General features: G+C 56.0%; 2 protein-coding genes across 8 annotated transcripts in view; both read left to right on the top strand.

Annotated features, from left to right (window-relative positions):
- Nucleotides 1-1,201, top strand: part of QTRT1 (queuine tRNA-ribosyltransferase catalytic subunit 1) — an 8,062-nt gene extending 6,861 nt beyond the window's left edge. Inside the window, exons 9-10 of the mRNA XM_040629331.1 lie at nt 83-170; nt 275-1,201. Of these exons, the coding sequence (XP_040485265.1) occupies nt 83-170; nt 275-427 (241 nt within the window). The 3' untranslated portion in view covers nt 428-1,201. The remainder of the gene's footprint in view (nt 1-82; nt 171-274) is intronic.
- Nucleotides 1,202-2,869: 1,668 nt separating this feature from the next.
- Nucleotides 2,870-13,279, top strand: part of DNM2 (dynamin 2) — an 82,436-nt gene continuing 72,026 nt past the window's right edge. For all 7 annotated transcript variants that reach the window (XM_040629330.1, XM_040629328.1, XM_040629325.1 and 4 more), the window contains exon 1: nt 2,870-3,045. In XM_040629330.1, coding sequence (XP_040485264.1) covers nt 2,885-3,045 — 161 coding nt within the window. In that variant the 5' untranslated portion in view covers nt 2,870-2,884. The remainder of the gene's footprint in view (nt 3,046-13,279) is intronic.

The following is a 13,279-nucleotide window of genomic DNA, read 5'->3' as shown; positions in this document are numbered from 1 at the left end:
TGGGGGGGGGGGGGGGGGGGGGGGGGGGGGGGGGGGGGGGGGCAGGACTCCGTGGGGCTGAGCCCCAACCTCCTGTCCACAGGCACAGCCGGGCCTTCCTGCACGCACTGCTCCACAGTGACAACACGGCCGCCCTGCACCACCTCACTGTCCACAATATCGCCTACCAGGTGGGCCTGCAACAGGGCGGGCCAGGCATGGGGTCAATGGGGGCGGGGGGGGAGGGCCCGAGGGCCCCTTGGCTCACACCTTGGCTGCCCCCTGCCCCCTGCAGCTGCAGCTGATGAGCGCCATGCGTGCCAGCATTGTGGAGAAGCGCTTCCCTGACTTCGTACGGGACTTCATGGGCACCATGTATGGGGACCCCACCCTGTGTCCCACCTGGGCCACTGAAGCCCTGGCCTCGGTGGGGATCACACTGAGTTGATCTGGCTTGGAGGAGGAGGGAATGGGAGGTATCGAAGGATTTTTTTAAATTATTATTCTAATTTAGAGTGTATCTGTGCCTTCTTGGGAAGGTGGCCTGTCTTGGTCTGCTTCTTCCTCTGAGTGTCACTGTGGCCAATGTGTCGTTGCCGTGTTGTGTCTCCCCCCCGCCCCCCACCCTCTGTTGATAATAATAAGTAACCGTAGCAGCAGCTGATCCCTGGAAACCACCTGGTGCGGTCCAGCATGGACGATGCACCCCAGCACGGGAGTTGCATCCTGTTTCCTGTGGCTCTGGCCCCCCAGCCACCCTGAGGATCGGCACTTGTTCCCCCACTTTTCACAGGTGAGGAAACAGGTTTAGAGGGAAAGTAGCTTGCCCAGGGTCACCACTGAGAAGTAGCTCCCGCCGGCTCCAGAGCTCATGCTCTGAGCCTTGACTCCTTAATTTTCCTGTCAGTAAACAGCGATGGTGACAGTAGGTGTGACCTAGCAGGTGCTTACACTGTGCCTGGTACTGTTCTAAGTGGTTGTCGTGTGTATTTAGTTCTTACAACTTTATGATGCATGTGTAGCTGCATTCCCTGTCTTACAGATGAGGACACAGGTTCAGAGGAATGAAGTGAGCAAATAAATAGGCGCATGATCTAACCTAGATGGGGCCAATTACGGGCTAGTGTTCTTAGAAGATAAGGGTTTTTATATTGAAAAAGTAATCCATGTGTACAATGTGTAGGATCCACTATTCTAATCGCATAAAAATGCAACTATTTGATCAGTTTGTGTATTCTTCCAGAGATTTTCCATGTGTATATATTTTTCATGAATGTGGGCGCCCTTTATGTGCGGTTTGGTACCTTTTTTTCCCCTCTTAGTATATTTCAAATTGTTTACACGTCAGAACATGAAGACTTCCTGTCTTACAGCTGTTGCACAGTATTTATTTAACCAGCTCAATGAAGGGGGTGTAGGGTGTTTTCCCCACTGTGGTCAGGGCTCCAGTGCCAAGCCTTGTCCGTTGACTTTGCCCACCTCTCTCGAGACTGGGGTTTTAGGTCTTAGAGCAGGGCATATACCATTGGCCACTCCTCCATTCCCCTGTTACTGCCTCATCAGCCCACTTCTCAACATCCATTGCATCTGACTCCTTATTGGGCTTCTCTCTGGCAATTTATGCCCAGGGGAATCAAATAACTTCTTTTCGTAAAATCCTTCCACCTGTCCCCTGCTTTTTTCCCACGAGGTCAAGATTCCTAGTTCCCAGAACCTCCAACACCGACTGCAGAATAATAATCTTTCCATGGGGAGAGGATCCGTTGACTTTCATTGGGTACGCAAAGAGGTCAAGATGCGCTCAAGTTGAACGACAGGGGAACAACATTGCAGGCGTTAGCCAAATCAAGTCGGGGCGTGAGCAAAGGTATTCCTAGGAAAGGGCACAGCATTTGCAAAAGTGTGGAGGTGAGGCTTTATACGGATGAAAATGAGAGCCAACAATGCAGCGCTAGTCCGCCTCTCCCTAGGAATTATCAACACCAGACTCCTCTTCAAAGCGCTTTGAAACCCCGCGCGAAAAGTTGGTTTGCAAGCCCCGGGCCGAGATGCATTCTGGGACATGTAGTTTTCTCTAGAGGCCGGAAATTCAGAAGCGGCGATCACTACCGGGTCCCACCACGAGGTGTCGCCCTTCGGCGAGTACGATGGGCCTTATCCTTTACTCCAGAAGACTCTATTAGACCTACAGCAATCACAAGAACGGGAGATTCTTTGATTGACAGAAAAGTTCTCAAAGTCAGGATTCGGAGGTCAAAGCCCGTTCTCTTCGGCTTGTTGGCTGGAGGAACGGAGTGATATTTATATAAACCAATGGGGAATTCTTAGGGAACTAAGTAGTGCCAAGTGACAAACCACCGTCTATGAATCGATCCCTAACGTCATTGGCCAGCACTGTTGACTGGCGGGTCTTCCAGCCAATAAGACTTTGCATTATCTTGCCGCCGGGACCTCCCGCAATAGGCGGAGCCAACATTGCCTTTTCCTGAGGCACCGCCTCCTGGCCTTGACAACTCGCTGCCCCCACGCTATTGGCTCTCGCACAAAAACGACAGTTCTGGAGTCCAATGAGCCCACCGGGAGGTCCTCTGGGGGAAGGTTCACTCAACCATAGGCCTATGCCTCTCTTTCACTGGCTTGTGTGTACGAGTGGCAGAGCGACCGGCCAATCGGGGGCGGCGTGAGGGCTTTGGGCGCAGCCCCGGGGCCCGGGCGGGAGGTCGCTCGGGTCGGGTGTCGTCTGAGAACCGGATGAGGCGGCGACTGTGAGGCCGAGCCGGGAGCGGGCGTCGCGCCGAGGCCCGGGCGGGCGGGGAGCAACGGCCGCGGACGCCGCGGGACCGCGTCGTTAAGGGCCGGGGGCAGGCGGGGAGCGCGGGGCGCTCGGGCCGGGGCCGCCGGCGCCATGGGCAACCGCGGGATGGAAGAGCTGATCCCGCTGGTCAACAAGCTGCAGGACGCTTTCAGCTCCATCGGCCAGAGCTGCCACCTGGACCTGCCGCAGATCGCCGTGGTGGGCGGCCAGAGCGCCGGCAAGAGCTCGGTGCTCGAGAACTTCGTCGGCCGGTGAGCGAGCGCGGCGGCGACGGCGAGCGGGCGGCGGCCTAGGGCGCGGAGGGCGGACCGGGAATGGCGCGCCCTGCGCAGCCGGCGTAACTGCGGCGCTTGCGTGCCCGCGACGGGGACGGGGACAGGGAGGCGGGCTCTGTGGGACGCCCTGGGCGGAGGGCTTCCTGCAGGGGCTGGGGAGCCTGCTCAGGCCCTTGGGGCGCCTCACCGACTGGGGGGCGTGGGCCAGGAAGTGCGGTGGACCGTCGCCGACTCTTCTGGTCCCCAGCTTTCGTGGCCGAATTCTACCATCTGGTTGCTTGTGGATCAGGGTTAGGGCCCTCTTCTCGGTCTGTCCGAAACCTGCCAGTTAGATACCTATTAGTTCGACCCCTGTGGTCTGGCTGGCTGTTCATTTATCTGGAGCAGCCCCTGCCGTCTAGTTGGCTCTCTCTCTGTCCTGGATAGAACTCCTTGCCACCACCATTTGGCTCTCCATCTGTCCAGTCCCTCAGGGCGGCCCCCTGCTGCCTGGCTAGCTGTCTGGGGTGACCTGTGCTGTCTGGCCGCCCGTCCGTGCCCCTCTCAGACTACACTTAGTCGTGCCTCTGACTAGCCTCCGCAGTCTGACGGGCTGGCCAGACCCTAGGGGACTCTGCTGTCTGGTTCTCCTAGGCTGACTCTAAAGCCTGGTCCCAGGCAAATGCTGGCTTCTCTCCCGAATGGATCCTTTTGTCTGTCTGTACAGGTGTCTGGCCTTATCTTAGTCTGCCCATCAGTGCCCTGGCAGGCTGTCTGGCCCCACGTCTGCAGTAGGGAGGGGGTGGAGGGAGCATGCAGAGGACAAGGGAGCTGAAGGATGAAACCTGAATTTCCCTATCAGTTGTAAGTAGGACCCTGGGGAGAGGGGGGATTTTCTGCAGGATTCTTTTCCGGCCCTTGTCAGGGTGCTCTGGGGCCCCAGAACACAGAGGCTGCTTCCAGGCGAAAGCCTGCAGATTGGGGGTCCTCTTTGGAGCCTGATCAGGCTTTTGGGCAGTCCTGAGAAGCCTCAGTTTGCCCATCTGTCCAGTGGACAAACTCCACTCGCTGGGCTGTTTCCAGGATTCAGGAAGCTGATGAATGAGAGCTGGACGTGTGGCCTCCAGGGGTGTTTGGTTCTTTCCTCTCCCTTCCCCCGCCTCTTGCCCTTCTCTGCCTCCCAGATGGGCTGTCACTTCTCCATTCTGGGAAGGACTCCATTTGTGCCTGTGGCTGCCAAGTGATAACATCACAGTTATCGGTATTATTCCTGTGGTTGTTATCGGTGTTGAGGGGTAATGTTCATTGGGCAGGCCCCAGGCTGAGTTCTTTTGTCAGCATCTTGAACCCCACAGCGAGTGAGGTGGAGGTTCTCTTATCCCCACCTTAGACATGAGCAGGGAGGCTCAGAAAAGACTCATCCTTGGCCCAAGGGCACCAGGCTAGGGCTCACTGGAACCCAGCTGGGTGCCCAGCCCCGCCCTGCCTTCCCGGAGGCCTGGAGTTTTGCTCGCAGCGGCATGAATTTCCTCCTTTGCTGCTTTGTCTCTGGCGCCTTGCCTGTTGTCCACTGTGGCGGAAAGGTGTGGACTTGGGGTCAGCTGGGCCTGGGCTGAGCCTTGGGCTGGGCTGTGGGCTCCTTTGCATGGTTATCTTCCTCCCTGCCCAGGCTTTCAGTGGGCGCACAGCAAAGTCCTGTCCATTTCATTTGCCTTGTGACCTAGCACAGGTGGTTTGGCCTCTCTGAGCCTCAGTTTCCCTTCCTAAAAACGGGGTGATGGTCCATCGACAAGACTGTTGCCGTGATGCAGGGACATGATGTGTTGAAAGTACTTGCTTAACACAGTGCCTGGCACACAGTAGGTCGACATGGACAGGCTGTTACTCACCATGCTGCTTCCTTTCGAATCAGCAACAAAAACTAATCAGAGTGAAAGTGCTTTCAGGTTACACACTGGACTGTATTTAAGCCTGACGAGGCTGACACTATGATCCCATTTTACAGAGCAGAAAACTGAGGCTCAGCAGAGCACTCTTGTTCAAGGCCCTTCAGTGAGGAATTGGGGCCTGGGGTATCTCTCCCTGGCCCACCTCCCCTCAGTCTCTCTGCCCCTTGCCTTTCTCTCTTACTCACCCACCCAGGCATCTACAGCTGAGCTGGCTCCTGTGGCAGCCTCCTCCCAGAAGCCTGCAATGTGACCTTGATCGTTAAGAGCATTAGTTCGGGGCCTGAGAACCAGAGTTGTAAAAAAGCTTCTTGGGTATGGGTTGCTCAACAGAGCTAACTTCTTTTTATTTCTGGAGCGTGGGTAAGGTCTCTTAGCTACCAAGCCCTGCCGTAGGGGGACGGCAGGCAGGCCTCATTTTGAATGAGAACCTGTTTGCTTCTTTGCACCATGGACCTTTACCGTGGACATCTTGGCTGGTTTCAAGGCACAAACGAGAGAGTATGTCAAGGGCCTGTGCCTGGGGATCAGCACGGGCTGCTCCGTTTCACTGCCTTCTCCTTGTTGGTTTTCTAAGAATGTGGTCCAAGGGAGAATGGCCCAGGTAGCCTGTCGCAGTGGTGGCAGGTCGGCAGCTGGGGGCTGAGGCCTGCTTGCTGGTCTTCTGTTTCACCTGCATAGTGTTTAAAATCTCTTTGTTTTTAATTAGCTGCCAATATTTAAAATTTGCATCCAAATTTGGGTGGTTTCAGTGCTTAGCAAACACCCACAGATCTTAAGAGTTTACTGGTGCTATACAGGGGCTCGGGGCCTTTGGCCTGGCTCCAGTGTGTTTGGGTGTGTGACTTTGGCCATGTGGACTCTGGTTTCTTTTCTGTAAAATGGGGTGATAACTAGACCCTCCCCAGGGGGACTGTATGAGTTAATGGGTGTGGAATGCATTGACCCTATGCCCACGGCAGCTGTTGTTATAATCACCATATTCTGGCCTCCCTACACCCAAGTGTTGCTTGGCATCAGGTGCCTGGGTCAGACTAGGCGTGGTCACATGAGCTGCCACACTCCTTACTGCTCCCTAATACTCACCCAGGCTTATTTTACGTTTGCCTGGAGACTCTTGGCCGAGTTTAAGACCCTTGGCTTTTCTGCCCTGACAAGCCTTGGCTTGTCAGCATGTGGCCCTAAGGAGGGGGAAGGATGTGGCTTTCCAGTGACCCTGGTCTTTTAGCCTCAGCAGCCAAATGGAGGGAGGAGCTTGGGAAAGTTTTTCCTTGGGAGAAGAGGAAGAAGCTGAGGTTGAGGCCTCTAGCTCAGAATCTCCCAGTGCTGGCCTTGATCCCATGAGCCTTTCCCCTCTGAGCCTCGGTATCCCCAGCTAGAAAATTGGGCTGTTAACAAGTATCCACTCATGGGCCCCTTTCAGGTGACCAGATGGGTGTGTTTCACCGCTTGGGGAAGATAAAGTCACCTGGTGCCTGTCATTGAGGGTGGAGCGAGGACTAAATGCTCGCCAGAGTGTCTAGCACAGGAAAAGTGCTTAAAACGCTGTGCAGTTTTCATTTGTTCAGTGAAAAATGTTTTCTGAGCATGTGTATTCTGTGTCCGGCCCTGTTCTGGGGTTGCAGACACAGCCCTGAGCAAGATACCAAACCCCCTGCCCTGGGGGCAGATAAGGACGGGGGCAGATAAGGAAGAAACAGGGTGGAAATTGATAACTGTTAAGGAGAAGAAGAGCGGGCTCCTGGAGAGGGCAGGGGAAAGTTAGGGTTTTAAATAGGAGATGGGGGGGTGTCAGGGAAGGCCTCCTTGGGAAAGTGACATTTGAGCCAAGACTTAAGCAGGTGTGGGAGGAGCCACCAGTGGAGATTTGCTGGGGGAGCATCCCAGGCTGTGGGAACCGCCAGTGCAAAGGCCCTGAGGTGGGCCTGCCTGCAGGCCAGTATAGCAGGAAAGTGGGGGGAGATGAGGTTAGCAGGTGCTGGGGTCGGGTGGGGGCCCAGGAGGGCTCTGAGCAGAGGGAAGGCTGTGGTGGTGCCATTCCAGTCCTTCCGGACCTGGTTCTGGGCAAGCTGAGGGCTCTCACCTTCGATTTTCAGCTTTACCTTGATTTTCTCAGTGAGTGGTACTCGCCAAGTCACAGAGGAGCCCAGTGCCATTTTTCTTTTGACAAGAATCAGCTGCCCATGGGTCTCTATCATCTCCAGCTCCATTTCCATTTGGTCTTCGGTGCTGTGTCCCTCCAGGAGACATGGCCACACCAGGCTGCTGCCTGGCACACAGTGGGTGCTGGATGGATACCTGTCAGATGACTGGTGGCCGCTCCCGTCCCTGCCAGACTGAGGGGCAGGCACATGGCTTGCCACTTGGGCTGGTTTGTACCTTCGTGGAGCATAGGTGTTCAGAGCTGCTTGGAGATGACAGCTGTTTCCATTGTTTTTCCTTTTGGTGCAAAACTGAAGTTCCTTTGCCTGTGTGGTCGGTAGTACCCGGGCCAGCCTGAATGGGGAGCGTCCAGGGGCACCTGTGGGAATGTGGCTGTCCCTGTCACATGTCGGCTGAATGACCTCCCTTCTCTGGGCCTCACTTCATGGGTCTGGAAAATGGGGATCAGGATGTTCCTTCGCCCCTGCGGGTGGGCTGAGGATCAAATGAGCTAATCCTTGTGAAATAGGAGAGCCCTGCCTTTTGCAAAATCCCGGGGTGAGGACTCACCTTAAGTTAATTTCTTTTTCCGCAAAGAAAAGGAATTCCTAATTCCTTTGTTAATATAAAAACCACCTTATTTTAGCGCAAACATGACTTGCTTGAGTGCCTCTCGGCAAGCGGGCCTCATTCTGGCTTCAGCCTGGGGGATGTAACCCGACCAGCCAGTGAGCTGGCTCCTGAAATGCTAGTGGGAGCCCATTGCTGGTGCGTTTCTAAGTGGAAATGGTGGCTGGGATCAAATACTTGGTGCGAGAGTCATTTATGCTCACTTAGCGTCTGGTGGTGGGAAATGGGGAGCAAAAGTGCCCCACAGTAGCGAATTGGCGGGACAGTGTGTCCAACACCCAGCATGAAGCAGCTACTCAGGGATCGAGAAGAGGACTTAATGACCCAGAAGGCTGCCTAAGACCTGTTCATTTCCAGACCCAGTGGAGGTGTGCTCTCATCTTGTTCAAAGCAATTGTAATTTTGGAGTAAAAAGCTGGGAAGGTATATGCCTCCTGAACCCCCCATGTGGGTGGTCTCCCTATATGAGTCTTGGTTTGGTTTTGCTTGTTCGGGTTACGTTTATGGCCAGGTAGACAGATTTCTCCAGAGCTCAGCTCCAGGCGGCCGAGTGCTTTTTCAGAGTTATTTGTCCGGGGATAATGGCCCTCGCTAGGTGCACAGACGAAAATCCCCTGGTGGTAAGCTGGTCGTTTCTGGGCGAGGGCAGAGGATGAGCTTGTGGACAGTTCTAGATTTAGGGCTTTCAGAGGTAGCGCTGACGGAAGGCAACCATGTGGCTCTCCAGGTGTTTGCATTTGGGTCAGAGCCACATCTGTCAAGCTTTTGCCGGATTTGAGTGGAAATGCCGAAATTACAGGGCCCTCAATTGCAAGAAAAAATGGGAACATCAGCTAACCCTTAATTTACTGGAGTTGCTAACCACATGCTGTAATTAAGCCCTTATTGTGTGAAAGCTTTGGGAAAATGCAAGCCAATAATGAGATATTTATAGGGCATTAGCTCCTATCCGAATAAAAGACAAAGATTGCCTTGCCTCTGAAGCAAGATGGCCCAGGAGAGAAAAGACTCTGCTTTTGGGTGCCTTTTGGGTTCCTGTTAGTATTGGCAGTGAGGCTGCTGCTGGGTGCTGGGGATTTTCCCTCCTGGAGTCACCCTCAGCTGGAACAGGGAGCTGGGCGACTCTTCGTTTCACCTGCTGCTGGCTGTTTGTGACACAGTAGGAGGTGATGTTTGTGTTTGTGGAGGGTCCCTCTGTGCTGTCCCCTGGGGACTTCTGTCTAAAATTTGACCATGTGGTCCCAGCAGCCCTGGGCTGCTGCTCTTGCATCCTTGCTTTACAGGTGAAGAAACTGAGGCCAGAGAGGGGAACAGACTTGAAGTCTCCCAGGGAGGAGTGCAGCAGCTGGGCCTTGAACTGGGCCCGTGTCCTCCAGCCGGGTTCTCGGGGACATCAGGGATGGGAAGGCGTGGAGTGAACAGTGGACGCCATGGTGCTTGTGTCCGAGGAGAGGGCTCAGGTGACGGATGGAGCAGCCTCTGGCTTTCGGCATCCTTCGAGGCGGGTAGCTGCGGGTGCAGCTGGCGTGCTCTAAGGAGCACGTCCTCTGCTGGGCGCTGGGAACCCAGCGGGGACCAAGATGGGCAGAGATAGGTGAACAGTTCTATGAACAACTTTCTGGACACGAAGTACGGCGAGAATGGTGGAGGGAAGGAGAGAGTGGCTGGGCAGGGCTGCTTCAGACGGGTACTGGGTACGCGGTGCGTGCCCCACAATGCAACCAGCCGCTTGAAGGCCCCCGGGGCAGAGTGTCCCCTGCAGAGGGAAGGGCAGGCATGGAGGGCCCCACATCCCAGCCTGCCAGGTTGCTGCTGCACCCTTGGAGATGGAGGCCTGAGCCAGCAGGCACGTGAGGGTCAGGAAAGTGCCCGTGGGAGGCCTACTTGCCCTCAATTTTCATTACGCAAGTAGGATCCCGAAGGCCAAGTTCTCGTGAAAAGGGAAAACATGCTTCAGCCCCATCCCGTCCTCCCAGCTCCATGGGGACCACCATCATCGGGTTGGGGTGGATCCTGCCAGACCCCTCTTGCGTGTTTTTGTCCATAAATCCTTGCCGGTAGCTACAGAAAATCTGTCGCACTGCCAGCAGTCAGTTCTTTTTCAGCGTGTCTGTTTTCTAGAACTGGGACCACCCCAGTTATACAGCATGGCAACTTCCTTTCCAACCACTTAACACGTCCCAGAGGCCTTTCCGTGTTGGAGCGTCTGCTACTGCTGCTTGGAATTTCCTGACGGCCCCAGAGGGGTAAGGAATGGAGGAAGGGGGCCAGCGGGAGTTGCCGTGACTGTCCCCATGAGAAGTGGCAGCACCCTCTGTGTGCCATCATCCACACTGGGGCCTCGGCACCAGGCGTCTTACTTGCTTTGAGTCTGTTGCTCGGTCCCTGTTTACTGGTGAGGAGACTGAGTCAGAGAGGCTTGCCCAAGGATATTGGGGCTGCAGGCTGCCAAACTTGAACCCAGAGCCTTGACCTTCATGGGAGGCCTCCTGGGGCCTGCTGGCCTGGACCTGGTGTGGCTGCCTCAACCCTGGCCCAGCTTCCTAGGGTCAAGTTTTTACTCCTCCTGCTCTCTTTGTCCCGCAGAGTAGCCGCAGAGATTTCTGGAACAAGGCCAGGTGTCGAGGAACAATCTAAACCCTCCTTGGGTCCTTGCAGTGCCGATTGAAGTGCCTAGTACCACACCTCAGTTGCTTGATTGGCCTCCTTCAGTGGCTGTCGGGGGGTGGCACTGGTCTTCCTCCCACACCGAATAGACTTTCCACATCTTTGATGTGCTCACCATGTGCCAGGCACTGAGCACCGTCTGTGTGTCCTTTTGGGTCAGCCCCATCTTACAGACAAGACAGCCGAGGGGCAGGGGAGAGGCAGGCAGGTGGGGGCCTCCAAGTCCCCGCACTTGCCCACTGCTTCACTCAGCCGGTATTTGTTTCTGGTGGAGAATGGTTGCCACCGTAGCGAGCAGCAGAGGCTGGCCTTGAATGGGGATGTTGCCATGAGTGAGCCCCAAGAGCTCCTTGTCCTCCCAGAGGCACAGTGAGAAGGGGTGGAAGCATGTGGAAGACACAGGTTCTGATAGGGAGTCTTGGGGCGGGAATGGTGGTCAGGGAGTGCTTCCTGGAGGAGGTGTAGGTCTTTCCGTTCATAGGAGCTTTCTTTTCTGTCCTTTTCTTTCTTTTTTTTCTTCTTCTTCTTCTTCTTCTTCTTCTTCTCCTTCTTCTTCTCCTTCTCCTCCTCCTCCTCCTCCTCCTCCTCCTTCTCCTTCGACTTTTTAAGTTTTTATGGTAATTCCAGTTGGTTAGCATACAGTGTTATGTTGGTTTCAGGCAGAGCGAGTCAGCACTTCCGTACAACACCCAGTGCTCATCACGCCGCATCACGTCGTGTCTGCCTTCATCCCCTCTCTTCATTTTCGCGGCTGTGTAGTACGCATGGTGCAGAGGCACCGTGGTTTACTTACCAGCCTCCTGGGGGTGGATGTTGAGGCTCCTTCTAGGCATCTAGTCCCAGGATTTGCACGTGGGCGGGGCACTGCGCAGAGTGTGGTGAGGAGCCCGATGGCCAGCGCTGTGTGTGTGGGTCTCACCTTCCTGGGCGTGGTGGCTGAGAGGCCGGCAGGGAGCCGCTTCCCTGGGGTTGGTTTGGAGCTGGTCACAGTGTCCTCCCCGACGGCCCCACGTCAGCAGATCCTCACCACCCTTCACCCTGCTCTTCACCTCTGACTCGGCCTGACCGAGAGCTGCTGCCTCCACCCTGGTTCCTTGGCTCCTGCCTTTATCCCCCACCCCCACTGGGTGCCCGTGGACCCCTGAGGCGGGGCACGTCCCTCCTCTGTGCACAACCCTTCCCGGCTCCCACCTCACTTGGGGTCAAACCCCAACTTCTGTGCCCCCCCCTGCCCCCCTACCTCCTGCCCTCACCTCCTCCCATTCTCCCCTTCCTCATCCCTCCAGCCACACAGCCTGCTCCCAGAACCTCCCAGGCTCACTCTCACCTGAGGCCTCTCTCTTCCCTCCTTTGCATGTCCTCTTTGTCCAGAGTGCTGTGTGACCTGTCCCGCCCCTCTCTTCTTGGGTCCCTGCTGAAACTCACCTCCCTGTGAGGCTGTCCCTTACCTACCGTGGCTCACACTGGGCCTGGCACTCTCTCAGACCCCCTGCCCTGCCGTGTTTTCTTTTGAGCTCTTACCAGTACCTGAAATTATTTTCATTATTTGTTTGTCTCTCTGTCTGCCCTCCCCCGACCCCCAGCAGAATGGCAGGTTCTCACGGCAGGGATTTTTGTCTGTGTGTTCCTTGCCGTCCTGGTACATAGTAGGAGCAGGCGTATTTGTTGAATGAATGTACCTAGAAACTAGAATTGGATTGAGTTCACTGCTCAGACGTTCATTGAGAAGGGGGGCTGGAGGACAGTGCTGGGACTCCCTGTTGGGGGCTCACGGTGATGAGGTGGGGTGTGAGGCTCCAAGGGGGACAGAAGCATGTGCATCTTCTTCACGGGGAGGGCTGTGATTTGTCCTGTGGACACTGAGTCATAACAGTATTGTGTTGAGACCCCAGGGCCAGCCAAGCTTGGATGTCTGCGCTGACTTCCCCAGCTGTAAGAGGGGCCCCCACCCTGGGCGGGGCAACCGAGGCCCCACAGAGCTACCAGTGAGCTGCCCCCTTCACTCTTGCTTTGTACCTGGTGCCAGGCAGCCCTGGCAGGAGTGGGGACCACTTTGCTCAGGTGCTTGAGCATGATCGTCACGGGCCCCGAGGTTCGAAGGCAAGATGCCCAAGTGCCCACTCGGACCAGAGCAGAACCATGGAAAGGAAGCCACTGGGGGTCGTCCTCCCGTGGGGAGCTGGGGGGAGAGGTCATAAAATACCAGCGTGCCTCCCTAGACCAACTTAAAACTCCTGGGGGATTCTGGTCATGAGCCGTAGCATGGCAAACCAGTGCTCTGTAACGGGAGACTTCTTTTGGCTAAACTTGAACCCGCTCAGCCCACAGACCCACAGGGTATGGGCAAGCGGCCGGCAGAGCTGTCCAGGCCCCCCGGTGACACCCCCGTGCCCAGACGGAGGAGGCGTCCTGGAGACTCTGCTGTATGATACATTTTCCCAGCGATAAGCGTCTTCAGGGACTGGCAGATTGGCTGGCGAGCGGAGCAGGCAGGAACAGTCCCAGCTGGGGTGACAGCCGCCTGCCGGGTGATACACCCTGGCACGGCCAGGCCAGCCCTGGAGGAAGCCCCTGTAGTGGGTCTGGGACACAGCCCCGTCTGTCTCAGGCCATCGGGCCTCTGTGTTCTCTGCTGATGGATAGGGGCCTTCTGGAGGGTCACAGCCTCCTTGTCGAGGAGGCTCCCAGCTGGCCCTGTAGCCAAGGAGCCAGAGGTTCTGAGGATGACGCCTTCAGACGTTGTTCTTTTTCTACTTGGTGGGGTGTCGGAGTGTCAGGGATCTCTAAATCAGGAATGGGGGATTGCGACCAGAGACGAGGAGCCACCCGCCCCCCCCCCCCCCCTT

Source organism: Ursus maritimus, unplaced genomic scaffold (assembly GCF_017311325.1).
Source record: "Ursus maritimus isolate PB19 unplaced genomic scaffold, ASM1731132v1 scaffold_14, whole genome shotgun sequence".
Classification (NCBI taxonomy): Eukaryota; Metazoa; Chordata; class Mammalia; order Carnivora; family Ursidae; genus Ursus; species Ursus maritimus.
Note: the sequence above shows the minus strand (reverse complement) of the source record. Positions and strands in the feature narration are given on the sequence as shown.